Here is an 18,538-nt window from a genome sequence, read left to right as displayed (position 1 = left end):
CAACAAAAATTACAGTAAAATTTATGAATCTATGAAATGTAATTTTTTTTTATTTTCCATCAATAAAAAAAAAAAAAAAAAAAAAAAAATTACCATTAAAAGTTTGGTGGCAAATTTTAGAAATTATGTATGGTAGAATGAACACAACTTGCAAAAGTTATCAGCCAAAGCTATATATATGTATGTGTGTGTGTGTGTGTGTGTGTATAATCTAAATAATAATCCTAAAAATTCTAAATAATATTTTAAAACAGAAAACTATCCATTGACAAAACTGCTGGTATATTTAAAAACTGACATATGGCGGGAAAATCGCTCATCTCTACAATAACCAAACATCAGTTGATTTAGTTGGTTTATCACAACAAAAAAAATTTTTTTTTTTTACTTGAAAACAACGCACACATTATATATTGACAAAGCTGCTGGTGGATTTAAAACCTGACATATGGCGGGAAAAACGGCTTCTGTTCAGCCAGCTGCACAGTTAGCGGCCAATACGATCATCTCTAAAATAACCAACTAAATTAATTTTTTTTAAATTCTAAAATTCATAAATCAAACATGCACTATTCATTGGCAAAGCATATTTAAAAACTGGCATATGGTGAGAAAACCTCTTCTGTACAACCAAATGCTCAAAATGACAAAATATTGCCGATATATATCGGCTATCACTGCACAAGTTATGTCTTAGTTCACAAGGACAGGTTGCACACCTCCGAGAAGCTATTCATAAAAGAAAACACATCTACATCCTGTGTACCACATGTAAATGAACACAAGCACCTCGGCGTGAATCTCTCTGTCTCACACTCTTATAAACACACCTCTAGAGCAGATGTCATTGATTAAAGCTGATGGGCAGGCCCATTAGCGCTTTGATATTATATATCTGTCAGCGGTGACACAACTGAACGCACGCTTGCAGAATGATCATATTTAAAACGGTTCCGGTGAATACTTAGCAGAAAGATTAGACCGGGCCTCATCGAGACAGACTCTTTTACTTGCGGACACATGCGTTCATTCATTTGCGCTCCTTCACTCCCTCCCTCACTCACTCTTTCTTTTTCTCATCCTCACCCCCCTCATCTCCCCAATCCCACACACCCCCCAGAGTTCCTAATGGTCTTTAGATCAGGGGGAAGTGTATGAATTACAGACTACAGAAAAAGACAGGGCTCAGCTAGACCGCCATGAATGAAAAATTACCCCTTTGTTCCCTCGCATCAATTGCATGCCTAATGAAATCAAAATCAGATTGCATAATCAAGTGTACGTCCTCCTCTCGGCGGAGGCCCACTGTGAATCGTAACCTTTTCCCTCTCGAGTGGAAATTAACACCATTTTCTTCTAATATGGAGCAGAGTGGAAAAGGGAAACAGGAATAGTGGTCCGTGTCAAATTGGGACCCGAGCGTTTCGGAGTAAATTTGTGCTAAACCGAAGGTCAACTGGCGTATCTATAAAAATAACACAGATAAAAAGTCATCTCAGACCTGCAAATGTTGTATAATACATGTAAAAACACTACACAAATGGTTTCTGTATATTCCATTTACAACACATTTAACAGAATAAAAAAGGTGAACGGTACTTGTATTTTATTCGAAAGGAATAGACCTGATCATGAAAAGTGGACAACGTTAATCTCATACTAGTTATTGACAAAAATATTAGTTGAGGATTTTTTTTTTTTTTTTGCGGGAGAGATCCTGTGTGATTTTTGTGTGAAGGAAATGATTTTCCTTCATTTTTTGACATGTAAGAGGTGATTGTACTATGAAAACATCCTAAAAGTTTCAGAACTCAAAACTTCCTTGTTACTCCAAAAACAGTTTTTATTGAAACCAAGCTCAGAAGACGACTCGTTTTGGATTTTGTCACATTGTGACGTAATAGTGCGATGAAAGACCGCCTCTGCAGGATCAGATCAACGCCCACTTCTACATCATTGTGTCTTTGGCCCCGCCCACTGGCATGTTTGGTGAGAAGAGAGATACAGGATCGCTGAACTAAAAACAACATTACCTTCCAAGTGATCCTAATGCTGGGAAAGTGGTTACTTATTTATAGAGCATCATTTGTTTGTTTTGGTACATTTCACTGTGGATTCTTTGGTAAATCAGTCACAATTTTGGAACAGACTTTGCAAACAGAATTTTAATGCAAGATATGGACCCGACAGTAATGCCACAACATGTAAGTAACCGTGTTAATTCTAACGCCTAATCTGTGATTAGTGATTTCTGATATGTAATGATTCATGTACAGTCAGACGTTCTTTGTCTCAAAATCATTTAAATCAATGCGTCAGTAAAACAAGCAATTGAACTTCACATTGCTTCTCTTAATAGCATGAAAATAATTTTATTTAAATTGTGATTAAATTATATACAGAAAGCGATCAAAAAACGCTCCCTTTATAATCGCTGGAGCTGTCAATCATACAGCACGAGTACATCAGTGACTGAGTTCTGAACTCTTGCTTAAACTCCAGTTATAATCAATGATGCTGTCTACACCGCACAATGAATCTCTCATTTACATCTAGTTTGCACTGTTAGTTATGATGAAAGCATTCATGAAAGGGCAGAAATCGAATTGCGTTGACGTGATCAACAGACATGACTGTGATTGGCTACAATGCTCATTGTTGCAACCTTTCATGCAATGGGAGTAGATCTAAATATGATGCTATAATCAACACTTTTCACGATCAGTTAATCTCGACAGTTGTAATAGTAAAAGTTTTCGAGAGTTCCACATGTAATACTTATTTCATATGCAAAGATGTCAGCCAATCATAGCAGTGGGCGTTTACGTTGAAGTTTCATAGCAGATGCCCCTTCCAACAGAGCATTCAAATCAGAGGGCTAAAATCAGGGTAGAAAATGGCCTTTTATTTCTAAATTATGACCATTTCTGATGTAAAAATCCCTATTAAAGACCCCTTTATTAGTTAATCTTATATTATATTATTGGATTAGTCGATATCTGCAACATAAAGGTAATATTACATCCAAGAAATAAATGTGACATTAAAACCTAAATTTGTAAAGCACGAAACGAATAAACTGATGAATTTGAACTAAGTTACATGCTAGTGAGAATGTGTTAATTTTGTTGTGAATACGCAGTTACAGTAACAATGTACTACACTTAATTTAATATCCAAAACATTCTCTAAATATGCTAAATTTATAAGTCTCACAATAACACATTTTATGCTGATAAATCATGTTTGATATGTTTAAATGTGTTAACATTTTTTGTTTACAGTTATCATCACTTTTCACATTTTTATTATAAACTAAATTTTATTTTCATCAATGAAATCATGGACTGAACGGACTGAAATAATAATAAGACATAAAGATAAATATTATCTAAATTTTACATTTTCATCTAAAGAAAAAAACTGTAAAAAATTAACACTGAAAGTGTGATTGATGACTGCAGGAAAGTAAAGTCACTTTTGAGGCTGAGCAAGTAATTAGATTAAACCACAAATATGTATAGAAAAAAAAAGATCAAATATAAAAATATAAAATTTCATTTTCATGTTGATTTTCAGTGATACATAAAACTACAGTGATATATAAAACTATTTCTTTAATAAATCAATATTTGTCCATGTGTGCAACTAGGCCTATAACCTAAACACAGATGTAACCAGTTTTACTAATGCTGTAATCTGTGTGTATTAGCTGCCTGAGGCCACGTTTGAGCTCTTTACCCAGACATCTCTATTTTCTGTGCTTGAATAAAACAGGTCCAGATGTTGTGACTATTTCAGGTCCAAATGCCCCAAAATTCTCCTCTTTTCAACCTTACGTTCACCCTCCCCTCTGCAGTCGACTGAAGGTTAATTAGTTGCCAACCTGAACGCAATCTCAACTTCTGTGGTTCTCCGAACAACCCCATTTATCTGGCCCAGCAACACTGACGAATGCTCCTTATGCCTCTGTGGCCAATAAACCCGGTTCCCTATCCAACACAAGACTGGACGCGAGCCAGAAAACTGCAATTCCCAGAAGCCCTTGCTGACCTGTCTTTAATGGTGCCAAAGCAATTAGCCCAGGCTAAGTGATGCTGAGGTCCTGGCCGGTTATGTTTCCACAGCAGTCATGCCAGCTTGCAGAGCCCCTGGAGAAAGTTGCTCCTGTTTTTTTATTAATTACACTTGATCTCAGCTCCCTAAATCCAATTATACCTTCCCAAAACCTCCCAAACTCTGTCTCTATCAAGTGAAAACAGAGCAAATCTGGTTCTTGCAAGGCAAAAATAAAGCGATATACAGCCAAATTCGAAAACAAACAGTATAAGCAACCTTACATACGCTTTCTGAATGGATATCAATGACACTTTAGTCAAACAGTTCCTGATTTTTAACACATATTAGGTCTTTGCCAAGAGCTACATGAGGTTTTTAATAAGGAATCAATTTAATGTGAATTTGAAATGGACTTGAACTAGAAACAACCTGGTTTGTGGCTTGTTTAATAAATAATGTTTGTTTTTTGCCTAAAATACTGTAACACAAACTAAACAAATGCATTTTAAATGCAATAATATTTGATTTTGTTTCAATATTCGTTCATTGTCTTATTGTCAACAAATTATCACTGCACATTACTTTAATGAAAAAAAACTGCCTTCACAATTTTCCACAAAAACATAACATAATAACTTGCTCCAACTCTAATATGACTTTCTTATTCGGCTGACATCACTAATTCCTTCAGCTGCCTCATATAGAGACGCTTTTCACAATACAATCAATTCCTAAAGTATATAATTCAAAAAATCTTCTCCTGTAGTATTTTTTGTTGAATATTCTTGGAAATGTGTCACAATGAAAAAGTATTTCATCGAAAATTTTACACCATTACAATTTGTACACAGAATATCTTCAAACGATTAATAAATTCATCAGTTTTAAAGTATAACACTACTGAATCAGTTCACACTTACTTGTGGCCCCGATACCAAGTTGTAAAGTGCTGCGGTCTTTGGTCAGTCCATTGGTTTTCGGGCTGGCTGTAGGGGCGACCGTGGCTACCGCCCTGGGCGGCCTCTTCCCGGGTACCTTCACCGTCGTCCGCAGCAAATCGATTTCTTTACCGTGAACGTTCTGCATGTAGTCCTGAAAAATGAAATACGAAATTGTGTAGTTCTAGATATAGGCTGGGAAATAGGTAAAAAGTAAACCAACATCTGGCACATCGTGAATAAGAATTAGGCTGTGAAATGCAAAAATTACAGTCCGTTCAATTTGTTCCCGAAATGTTTCTAGTTGCAATTAAATTCCTCTTAAGACACTATTTCAGCCTCATTTTTGGACAAATGCAAATTACTTGAGCCAAACAAACGTCATAAAAATCATTTGGTTGAAGTATGATTTAGTTACCAATTCTAGTATTAAGTTTTTAGGTATTTAATTATTTTTCTAGTATTTTAAAGTCAGCATGAAAAGAAAGTTGCAATAGTCTTTTTTTCCCTATTGTGACATATATCCGAGTGAAACGGCTTTTCAAAAAAAAAATTAGGGCGGGACTTGATTTTGTCCATGGGGAATTGATTGGATGGTTGTGGCTTGCTATTGGTCGATCTCATGTGATTGACAGGTTGTCCCGCCCTCGTACCAGGAAGAGATGTCACTGCAAGAGGGAGGGGAAGTTATTTTGATTAAAGGCACAATATGTAATTTTTCGTCACTAGAGGTCGCTTATTCAAAACAAAGTCGTAGCTTGATGATGCCTTGATTTCGCGGAATCATGGGAGGTGTTGTCTTCACGTCTACAGCCGGTAGAAAAGAATCTGAATATTCCGCAAAAATCATATTCATGGATGAGCTAATGTATTAACGACTGATTAACATTACTGTAATATGACACAGGGTGTGCGAGCAGAAACCAGGCCGCTGGAGCGATTGCTAATGAGAGACGAGCGCGACACACGGCTCGAGAGCAGCTGAACTTTTATTATGCCACAGTCAGAAAGTTGTTATGATGCTACTCTGTGCGTTCACGTGGCAGCTGCTATGAGACACTTGTTGCACACTGCAGTAAGCTAGATCGATATTAGGCATGGTAAAACATGGTACTCGAAAAAAAACGAGATTTAAACATTAAGACTTATTGTGTTGAGCTATATAACATGATATAGAGGAAATCGAGGGTAATATGATGTCATTGATAGGCGACGCACAAATGCGGTCCGTGTCCTGGTTAAAATTGCTTATTTCTCTGGATTTAAACATTCTTGGAAACATTTGGGATAATGTTAGTACACAAATCAACAAAATATATAACATTGTTCTAGTGGTTTTTGGATATTTTAATCTAAAAATCTTACATATTGTGCTTTAAAGATTATGAGGGCACATTAATTATTTATAATAAATACTGCAGTATTCCATAAAATTTTTATTTCATAGTGATTTTAAGTATATTCTAATATTTTATAGTATTTACGTTTTTTGTGAACTTGTTTAAGACATATTTTCAATATTTTCAAAATGAACTGACATTTCATACAACAGTATGACATACTGAACTGTCTGTACTTCTATCATCCACTGCCTCATTTTAATTGGCATAAAATTAAATATGCCTAAAGTTTACACAAACAAACAACACACAGATGAAGCGCTTAAGCCAAGTGAGAAACTTTCTAGAGGTCCTGTAGCTTTAAAAACAAACACAACGATGAATAAAAGCAGCCTTGGACAATCAAACCAGCACCAGACCCACGCAATCTATTTCACCTGTTTCCACGCTGCCGCAGATTAGCAAAATTAGCATTAATGACTGCGAGCATACTCATTCCCATTTAAATCGGGCTATTCCATTTTCATGGGAGTTTGCAAAGCGCAAATGGGTTAAGCCAAGGTGCAAATCACCCTGCTCAGCACAAAAGAGGCGAGCAGAGATTTTGGCCTCGAAAGTCTCCCGCCAACTCCTCTTCACTTTTATTGCGCCCCATAAAGCACTAATTTCTTCAAAAGCCTCAGTACTAATTACCCAGTGAGCGCTCTCATTCCATTTTATTGCTGGAATTAACAGCCAGTTTGAGGCGCAGAAAGCTATTAAGATGTGTGATTAAGCCATATTCAATTAGTTTCTACAAACAATTTAATTGATGTAGCAGACAGAATTAACAGAAGGGGATTGTGGGATAGCTTGGCTGGCTGCGGCGCAAAATTAAACCGTCTTTCCGTGCATCTCTCTCTCTCTCTCTCTCTCCCCGTCTTTCTCGTTGAGCTAAACGAGTGGTCCACAGGTGTCCAAACCCAAACGTCTCTAACGATTATGACGCCCATGGCATTGTGTACCTATTACACACATCGCTGGCATGAGATGCGCATTATATCGCTAATAAACATGCAGTTGATGTGAGAGACGTGAGTTTGGCCAATATATTAATTTCGGTCATAGTCCGTGGAGACCGCTGAATGTGTCTCGTGTAACGTGTCTTGACGGTCAAGGTACGCCGCTTTTCGAGTGGATCTTAATTAGGAAGCCCTTATTAATTACTAACCTATGTTACAAGTGTTGTAGAAACACAAGAACAAAGATAGGCGTGAGCGTGACGTATGCAAATGAGGGGAACAGAGGAAAAGGGACGTGTGAGAAAGCTGGGGAATGAGTGAGAGGGGATTTTAGGAGGTATTAAGACCGCGCGGGGGTTCTGACAGAGATGAATGTTCCGTGCGGAACGGCCTGTGCTGTTCCCGTGGCTAAACGCACGCTGCTGTAGCAACGGAAGAGCAGCTGACCTGTCCGGCTCTTGCGTGTATTAGTAGAAACCTAGAAAATATACCTCCAAAACACCCAAACAGTCTCACATACCGAATCTAAACTATAATATCATCATTTCAAATGTGCATCATTCATATAAAATTTTAAAGATCCCATAAAATGTACAGAAATCTTGCTAGTGTAATGCTGAAAAATCCCTTCGATATGTCCCGCCCAAATGTCCCGTTACATCAATGTTATAATCGATTTCATGTTGGTTTTAACAGGAATGAGAGGTCTGATTTGTGAACAGTTCTCTGTTTATGCAAATCGGTTACACGTGACCGTAAAGGTTATCAGAGGTTAAAAGAGCTTTGGAAGAACATTAGAGGAACATTCTCCAAACCTAAAAGGAACATTCTAATTACTTAAAGGGATAGTTCACCCAAAAATGAAAATTATGTCCTCATTTACTCACCCTCAAGATGTTCTAAACCTGTATGAATTTCTTTCTTCTGCTGAACACAAAAAAAGATATTTCGAAGAATGTCGGAAACCAAACAGTCAATGTTTTTTCCATACTATGGAAGTCAATGGGGCTCATCAACTGTTTGGTTACCCATATTTTTCAAAATATCTTCTTTTGTGTTCAGCAGGTTCGGAATAACTTGAGGGTGAGTAAACGAGGACAAAGTTTTTGGGTGAACTGTCCCTTTAAGAAAGCTTTCCTGACTAACCAACAGAGAACCTTATTCTGGGAATGTTCTGAGAACAAAAACTAACATTCCCAGAACGTTCTAGGATCCAAGTATTAGCTGCGTAAGAGACAATTTAGTTAATTTGGGAGGCTCAAACTAATAGGTAAATGAGTAACATCATCAAATGCAGGAATTTGCATTAAATACCAATCAGTGAATCATTTGTTTGAATTGGTTCACTAAATCGAATCATCAAAATGAACTCTAAAAGCAGAGACGCATACTCACATGTAAACTGGGGTGGTACGTGAGCAGGCCGTTGTCACACAAAGTTACATATTTCTTCTTCCACTCCTTATTAAGTGACTTCCCACTCCTTTTTAACAAAATCCCCTGTTCAAGACAAAAACATTCAGTAATGAGAAGATTTCAGATCAGAAAACATTCACAATACTCTGAATAATAACCAGCAGGGGCATTTTTATAATACGGAAACAGTTTCAGGTTCAGGATGAAGAAAGATCAGCTGGTTAACCTCTGAAATGTCAAGACACTGTCATAAAGTAAAGCAGAAGTTTCCCCAGCACTGTGAAGATTCATGTACTCATTCACACTTGAGTCACACACACTCATTTGCATAAATTCAAGGCTTATTTACACATAGTGTAGATTTTCACAGTCAATTTTCACATTTTAAACCAAACCACTGCATGAGCTCTTCACACCAAACATTTGCTGTTAATGTTTTGTTTTACTTTGAGTAGGTCAATGCTTGTTTTCCCACATTTGTTTAATAGATGCACCGGTACTAAATTTCTCCACCGATAGCTAATTATTCAGAGTGATATCTGCCGATACCGATAGTTTGGGTGTTTTGCCTTTTATACCTTCTTTTAAATTAATGATAATTTCATTATACTTAATAATTAATCATTATATTTTGAAAGAAATGCTTATAAAAACTGTATTTGTTTCAGAGTAACTGGTATCAGTTATAAACAAACACATAACTCAAATTAATATTGACACACATTAACTACATTCTGAAGATTAAATTAATATTTCTTAACTTTCTGAATGTTATGAATTCATATAATTACTATTAATATTAAACATTAAACTGCTTTCTTAGCATTTTCTTCACACAGCGCACAAATTCAGTGCATTTTCCTGCCCTCTTTTGATTGACAGCATATCAGCCCTGACTATCAGCTGTTTTTAAACTAATCGGCCGATAGCCAATAGTGTGAAAATTTGCTTTTATAGGCCAATACCGATTATTGGCCGATATATCGGTGCATCTCTAGTTTATAATGTCATTCTTGGTGTGAACAGATCTTTCCATTTATGGATTAAGCAGAAGATTTTATCCAAAATGACTTACAAGTGAGAAATAGTACAACAAAAAGAATAACTGCAATAGCAGCCATCAAAAACAACATTACTATTCTTCCACATAACCTGCCCACAAACACCATGTTTCACACTTTTGTCACTCCTGGTTCTGAAAACATATTTTAATTTTAAATAATTTAATTCAGCAAATATATGCCATTACAAACTGCCTTTAATAGAACTATCAGTTTAATAAACGTATCAAAAATGCTATATATTATTATTTGCAATATAAGGTATAATTTTTATAACATAAAATGTAACATAATATTTTGGCACATCAGTCTATTGTTGTTGATGTTTTGAAAACTTTACAATATTATCCCATCCTCTGATCTCTGATATTATGGTTCCTTCTTCAAGATCAGTAAGTTTAAGAGAGAAACCAATATTTCCAGGCCGGGACCACTTTTCCCTTGGTGGACACGCACAGAAGAAGGCCGGATTGGGCACCGGCATCGTGTCTGTGCACATCAAAGACTGTGAGGAGCACATATCAGTGCTGTGGGGGGAGAGCAGAGGCTAAATCCAATTTGTGCACAGACTCAGTGTGTATTCTTTTGCCTGTTGCGCCGGCGAACTCTCTCAGACCTCTGCGAGCATGAGGATTAGAGCCTGTGATCCCGAGCTCTTCAAAAGCTTCCAGCCTCCGTCCCGTCCCCTACTCAAGGCCTCACCATCAATCTCCCGCTGTTCTTTTAAAAAAACACTCACTGAGCACTTATCCCCTTAAGTCCAGCCAGGACAAACACTCCCCGGCCAGGGCTGGAAGTGCACAGAGGTGTTTAGGGGTGGGTGGCAGGGAGCACAGGGGGGTTTGGGTGGCCTGTTTTGGCTTAATTAGGGGATTAGGGAAGATTCCTGTGCTTTTTACCACTTCCTGTTGGGAGTGAGAGAGTAGGAGGGCTCTGATGTGTTAACCGACCAGCCTGACACTGAAGGCGACTAATCCACGTGAAGAATACACTACTTGCTTAACATCAGTTGCTGACCCCGGGTCAACTGGGTATCATGGTGTTTACCCGACAATCAAGTCTTAATCCTCTCCTCGCCTTGATCTGATCCCTCCACCGATATTCTCCCATAAATACAGCTCTATCAACTCAACCACTTTAGAAATAGTTGACATTTAGTCATCTCTCAAAAAAAAAAAAAACTTAAACATTACTTAATAAATAAGTAAATAATAAATAACTTAATAATAAATAACCTTAAACAACAAATAAATAAGAAATAAAATAAAACAATGCCTTAGAAAAATTATAAAATATAAAATTATATTTAAATATGTTTATTAAAATAATAATAATAATAATAATAATATTTATATATATATATATATATATATATATATATATACATACATACATATATATATATATATATATATATATATATACACTCACAGTCAAACCAAAATTTATTCAGACACCTTGAACATTTAATTCATTAATACAGTTTATTCACTATATTTATAAAAAAAAAAAAAAAAAAAAAAAAAAAAAAGGTAATAAAATATGACAAGATCTCAGAGTTAAACTGTGTCAGAAAAAAAAAAAAATCTTAATTATGTCAGATAACACTTTTAAAGCAAAACATGGTCAGGTCAAAGTGTCTGAATAATTTTCGGTTCCAAATTTTTATCAATTTTACTGGTAGTCCACTGTATGAAGAAAGTCTTATATTTAATTTTATATTGCATTCATTTAGCTCAAACAGTAAAATAATAAAATAGCAAAGAAAAAGCAAGGAAAAATAGCTCAAACTGTTCTGCCAAACGCATTAAAATAAAATAAAAAATGTAAAAAGTTGACGTATTATTTATAATTTTATATTAAAATAAATGATGTGAAATAATAAAATAAATTAAATAGCAAAAAAGCAAAGAAAAATATCTCAAAGAGTTGTCTGCCAAATGCAAAAAAAAAGCAAAGTGTAACGTGAAATAAAATATGTAAAGAAAATTTGACTTATTTAAATTTTAGATTACATTAATGTAGCTCAAACAGTAGTCTATCAAATGCATTAAAAAAAAAAAAAAAACTAAATAAAAGTGAAATATCAAGTATGCAAACATAGCCATCTTATAATTTACTTGTTAATTTCTCCAGCTTTGACTGATTGAATAATCCAGTCTAAACGCTGTAAAGGAGTGTGCTTGAGTGCTTTGGTCAAATTTGTATTCTTGCTTGTATTTGATGTTCACAATATATTATGATCTGTGATATTGTAATATTATGATATATTATGATATATTATGAACTGTCATTTCTTAAGAAGCAACCATCTGTTAGCTGAACTGCCTTTTCATTATGCGTTCAATAATGCATGTGTTCCTACACAAGTCCTATTGGTTTGCCAATCAAATAAATTAAACGGAAGGCCGAGTGACCTCTTCTGGCAACGGCTTCTGTGCATGTACATGGACGGCGCAGTAGTCACGTTTGTTTCGAACAGTCATGGATGCATAAATATGATCGGTGAAATCACACCCTACAGTGCTGAAACTGATCAATGCTAAAGGAGAGAAATATGAATGTCTAGCATCAATAAAAAGAATATAAAGCAAGACGTTCAGGGTGGATTTGTGGATCTTGGTAAATGACCTCTAAGTGCTTTGATTATTCAAATATTACACAATATTTCTGAGTAAGTCTGAAATCATTAAATGATGTGTTCAATCTATTCCTTACAGAAAATTACCATTATAAAAGCACTACACTGTTTTTACAATTTTAAATTGTTGGTTTAACTTAAAAAAGTAAGTTACCTAGTTGCCTAAAAAATTGAGTTCATTGAAATTAAAAATTTGAGTTAATACAATGAAGGCGATTGATTTAATCAACAGAAAATCAAAATATTATGTTATCTGAACTACATTAATTATTGAAGTTGATTTGACAAAAGAAAAAATGTTGTGATAACAAATCATGAAAATAATTTTTTACAGTGTAAGGTTAAGGTTAAAGGTTAAATGTAATACCACATTTTTGAAGATGATGGTAATACCATGGTATTTTATGAGTACCAAGTAAATGCCATTAATATGGTAATCAAATAAAGTGTCACGATATTACAATCTGACACCCTCAGTGTACTATGGTACGACCATAGTACCTTTGGGGGGGGGTATATATTACTACCATAAATGCAATTTTTCTTTAATTTCTTTCATTAATTTAAGAAATGTATTTACAGGTTAATAAATGTATACTTAAAATGTTTGTAAATCCTGGTAGTGTTTGTGGTATTGCCTTGATGTAAATAAATAATTTACATTACAGTAAATCTTGAGTGTAAAATTGTAAAATAGTGTTGTCAAATTGATTAATTGTGATTAATCGCATCTACTACATACATATATATATATATATATATATATATATATATATATATATACACACACACATATATATATATACATATACATACATACATACATCTGTGTGTGTGTAATTATATATATTTATACATATATATTATTAATGTAATAATATATATATACACACATATATTATGTAAACACAAACTTTTATGTTAGATGCGATTAATTGCGATTAATCGATTTGACAGCACTAAAAATAATATAAGAAATTTCAATGAAAATAACCAATGTGAATAATGGGAATAAAATAAAATAAAATAAAATGTACAATGCAGCATTATGTTAATACACATTTCACTTAAGTAAAATAAATAAAAACTTAAAGTAAAAAAAAAAAAAAATTACATTTTTAAATAAAAATTGAAATAAAATAATCGAAGCGCATTATGACTTAATTGTCCTGAGAATAATTGAAAAATAAATAAATAAATAAATCACCCTAATGCAAGAGGTTGTTATTTACATTAGACTCCTTTTTACCACAACCTACAGCCCAATTAGCCAACATAAATATACAAACACCATATTGAATGCACACGCACCTGTCTGTCCTCTATCTCCTAAACCAACAGACACACATACACAGATCCCTCTCTTCCTGTAGCTCAAACAGACATGTCTATCATCATGATGACCTCAGTTCTGTGGTCAGCGGAGGAGAGGAGGGGAAAGAAAGAGGAACTTACTGGGATTAAACACAAAAGCCTTGTGTTGACAGTCTCCCTGTGTTACCCCTGAGCTATCACTGCTATTGTTGTCCTTATTTACCATTTTTACTGATTGGGAGGGATAGGGGGGTCCACAGTGTGTAATTTGCCCAGTGGGAGGTAATTATACTCCCATGCCACTTTGATCTTCCTGACTGTGCATTTGACTGGCCGGGCAATCAGCTCCATTGAAAGGTATCCCACCATGGTCTGCGTCCCCCCTCTCCTTTACTCTCTCTGTGACTATCCACTACAGACAAACAGATTACAATGACTGCTCTTAAAGGGATAATCTTTAAAGCTAGAGTGTAATTGATGTACAATGGAGGTAAAGTAAAGGAGGTTGACTGAGAGGATATAGTTGTGTGATATGTTAACCGTGAGAGGGACACGCCACCCCCAATCAGGTTAATGCTATGATCTATATCCACCTGATTGCTTATACACTTTTAGTAAAAAATCTCATCAAATCGAGATTAATTTACTTTTCAGATCTACAATTTACCTCATGCAAATTGTACTTCAGATGCTTGTACACAATTTATTCTCACAGCACATGACAGAAACTACTGTTAACAAAAAAACTGAAATTAACTACATTCGTAAACTATTTGTAAACTAGTTTTGTTACATAATTAATTACTAGTATATGTATTATTATTTGGAAATGATTTCTAAACTACTTTTGCAAAACATTTTGTTTAAACTACCTTGTTTGTAAAATATATTCTACATGGAAAGAATTCCTCCAACACTTTTGTAAACTACTATTTGTAAACTATATCTTAACTACATTTGTAAATGATGTCTAAATGTCTTTTAAAATACCTTAATTGTAAACTATTTCTAAACTACTTTTGTTACTAAACCATTTTCAAAATATTATTATTTGGAAATGATTTCTAAACTACTTTTGTAAAACATTTTGTTTAAACTACCTTATTTAAAACGAATTTCTCAAACACTTTTGTAAACTACGTCTAAACTACCTTTGTAAACTACATTGAAATTACTATATTTGGAAAATATTTCTAAAATACTTGTGTAAACTACTTTGAAATGGCTATTTGTAAACTATTGTTTGGAAACTATTTCTACACTAGTTTTGTAATCGACTTCTAAGCTACGATTCGGCAACTATTTCTAAACTACTTTTGTAAACTACTTCTAAAATTCTTTATTTGGAAAATATTTCTAAACTACTTTTGTAAACTACTTTGAAATTACTTTATTTGTAAACGACTGCTTGGAGACCATTTCTAAATTACTTAAACTACTTCTAAACTACCTTATTTGTAAACTACTGTTTTTACTGTTTTTTAAACTGCCTTTGTAAACTACTTCTAAAGTATTTTATTTGTAAATTACTATCTGTAAACTACTTCTAAAACACTACATGGAAATTACTTCTAGATTACTTTTGTAAACTACTTTGAAATTACTTTATTTATAAACTACTATTTGGAAGCTCTTTCTACACTAGTTTTGTAAACTACTTTAAGCCATTTTTAAAAAATTTAGATTCGGAAACTATTTCAAAACTACTTTGAAATGACTTTATTTGTAAACGACTGCTTGGAGACTATTTCTAAATGACTTTATAAACTACTTCTAAACTATCTTATTTGTACTGTTTGTACTGTAAAATTTCTAAACTGCCTTTGTAAACTACTTCTAAAGTGTTTTCTTTGGTAATTACTGTGTGTAAACTACTAAAATACTACATGGAAATTACATCTAGATTACTTTTGTAAACTACTTTGAAATTGCTTTATTTGTAAACTACTATTTAGAAGCTATTTCTAAACTACTGCAACAGGATTTGCTTAAAGTCAGAGGTTGCATGTGACGCTTGTCCTGGGAATGACGTTTGTTCAATGTGACAATGCTAATCTCTGGCAGGGGTTAAAGGTTAAGGCTAGGGTTCATTTGAAAATTGAATCAGAGGCTCAAAAAAGAACAAATGAATAAACAACTCTACTAAAGAAAAATAAATATGAGACAGCTACTCCATCAAGTACTACCGCTAATTACCAAGATGAATCCTTTCATAATCACATTAGCTCTTTCTGACGTCAGACGAGTAATTTTACTAAACAGAATTTAATTCTTGTTCAAACACATTCAATCAAAAAACTGACTGTAATGTAGATTGTAATGATTTTTAAACACCTGTTTCTACTGAGTGTTATAAGTAGCCAAAAGCTTCTATACATGAAAAAAAAAAAAAAAAAAAACAGTTTAGTTTCATAAATCATTTTAAATGATTAAAAAAAGCAATGGATACTCAATAATTGCACATGGGTGACCAAATTTCTTGTCAGGGCAAGTTGATGATTATGCAAGAAAAAAATCAATTATAAACTAAATAAAATATATCCAACATACAAACTAAAAAGAAATTTAAGGATTCAAAGGCAATTTTTTTCATTCAAGTTCATTCAAATACATCACAACAAGAGCAGGTCAAAGACCAAGTATAATTTTCTTATATATTGCAGTTGATTCACATAAAAGATTTCGGAACTAAAAGTAAGTTATTTTTGCCAGATTACTGTATATGTAATTGCATATCATTCCCATTTTGCATATCAACTGCCACCATTACTGCCAGCAGGTTACTAAAGACAGAACAAGAATAAGTAGACCCAGTTAACATTGTGTTATACTGACATCTGTTGGTCGCACAAAGAAACTGACTGAGAAAGCCTAAAACAATCAAGTTAATTTCAATTTCAATGTTTTTAAAAATAATTTTAATGCCCTTTTAATGCAGGAACACACACACACATTTCATACATACATAGTAAAACACTACTTAAGATATTGACATTTAATAAACAGTGTACAATCCCACCCTATAACAGTGTACTTACCTCATATAATGAGCGTACGAATGAGGTGACATACCTGTTTGATGGGTATGGCCCTTCCACTCCCTATACTGTCAGTTTTATTCTCAATGCTCTTTGTCTGATCACTGGCTTTCCGTGACTGCAAAGAAACAAGACAAGATGTCAGTGCAAAGAACAAACTGGGAACATACAAGGGAGGTGGGGAGGGTGTGTGTGTGTGAGTTGTGCCTTAAACTCTAGTGTGTGTGTGTGTGTGTGCCAGTGAAGTGCATGTCGGTGTGTCGTGGGGGACAACATAAAATTGCAAGAAAAAGGCTCAAATAAACGCGCAAGCAGAACGGTGCAAACATACAGCAGCACATTGAACGTGCAGTATATATAAATATATATTTACACAGACCAGGACAGACACACAAAACAAAACGACAACGGAAAATATCAAGTTCGACCAATAACAAAACACAGGAAGTCAGAACTAAACCCCCCAAGAGCTCTTTTGCAATCTTTGGCGCCTCCCTGTGGCTTTACCAACCACAGATGCAACAGATTCAAACAATTCAAGAACAATAAATACAGTTTTATATACAAATGTGAGAAAAAACAACACAGGTTAGCAGGGAGGAAAAGGATTCAATTAATACGGTGAATCTTTTCGACAGCCTCCACCTGTTAAAACATCTGATAAACAGGTCAAAATATGCAGAATTAGGGTTAAATTCACATAAACATTTCAAACAAAGCAAAATCAGAGGGAAAAAAAAGTTAGGAGATTAATTTATACATTTCAGATCTGGATTTCAAGACGTCTTCGCTTCCAGGAAGTGGCTGGAAAATGGCATTAAGGAAGGAATAAATGTTAAACAAGGCTTTTTCTCACACAAAATGAACCAAAAACATCCACAACGCAACATGACTGAGCACTCATACCCGACAGACAAACAAGATGAGGCGCTCATTCGCAAATGGAGAGAGATATCGTTTCATCTACTCAAATAAACTAGGCTGATGTGTATTTTTCAACAGTTTATTTTCGTTTGGATATATACAGACACCATACAAATCAAGTCACAGGTTTACGTGGAAATAGTCAACAGGCAGAGCCACACATTGCAGTTCCCACAAGAGAGAGTTTGACTAAAGAGGCGCTGTTTCATATATCTCATATATGTATAGAATATACTTTCTATAGAATACCATTGGAAATCAAATTCAATACAAGATATACGGCAGTCTATATTTGTCCATTATTGAATGATATAAAAAACGAAACAGTGTGCAACGCATGAAACAGTTCATCTTACCACATTGTCATGAAATAAAAAAATGAATAAGCAAAACAATTCAATAAAAGAACAAAATAATGGCTCTGGGTCACAAATAGATACTACATTCATACAAGTCGGTGCATTTCAGTCTCGCTTCTCTACGTTTATGAAGGCCTTCATATTGTTCAGACTTCACACCGAGCAAGAGCAAACCGCGCCCGGGCGTCGCCGCGGCACCTGCATCAACTAAACGAGCGGCTTTATAAACGCATCACAACGCAATGTGATGTCTCAGGGCGTCATGTGACATCATGTTAGTTTCACAGTTAGTTGGTGGTCAGCATATCGGTCGGCACGAACAAGTAAGCTATGTCATCCGGAATCCGGATTCAAATCTTTTTACTGTTGAGGGATCCGTCGCTATGCCGGCCGTGCAGCATCGGGACCTCGACTAGCATCACGTTCGAGTATGACGTGGTTTACAAA

General features: G+C 34.7%; 1 protein-coding gene across 2 annotated transcripts in view; it reads right to left on the bottom strand.

Annotated features, from left to right (window-relative positions):
* The window catches only part of agap3 (ArfGAP with GTPase domain, ankyrin repeat and PH domain 3), a 171,473-nt gene that overhangs the window by 48,322 nt on the left and 104,613 nt on the right, over positions 1–18,538 (bottom strand). For both annotated transcript variants that reach the window (XM_051881892.1, XM_051881891.1), the window contains exons 9-11: positions 16,843–16,926; positions 8,734–8,838; positions 4,980–5,151 (exon numbers count right to left, since the gene is read on the bottom strand). In XM_051881892.1, coding sequence (XP_051737852.1) covers positions 4,980–5,151; positions 8,734–8,838; positions 16,843–16,926 — 361 coding nt within the window. The remainder of the gene's footprint in view (positions 1–4,979; positions 5,152–8,733; positions 8,839–16,842; positions 16,927–18,538) is intronic.

The sequence above is a fragment of the Ctenopharyngodon idella genome, chromosome 23 (genome assembly GCF_019924925.1).
Source record: "Ctenopharyngodon idella isolate HZGC_01 chromosome 23, HZGC01, whole genome shotgun sequence".
NCBI lineage: Eukaryota > Metazoa > Chordata > Actinopteri > Cypriniformes > Xenocyprididae > Ctenopharyngodon > Ctenopharyngodon idella.
This window is presented reverse-complemented; position numbering and strand designations above follow the sequence as displayed.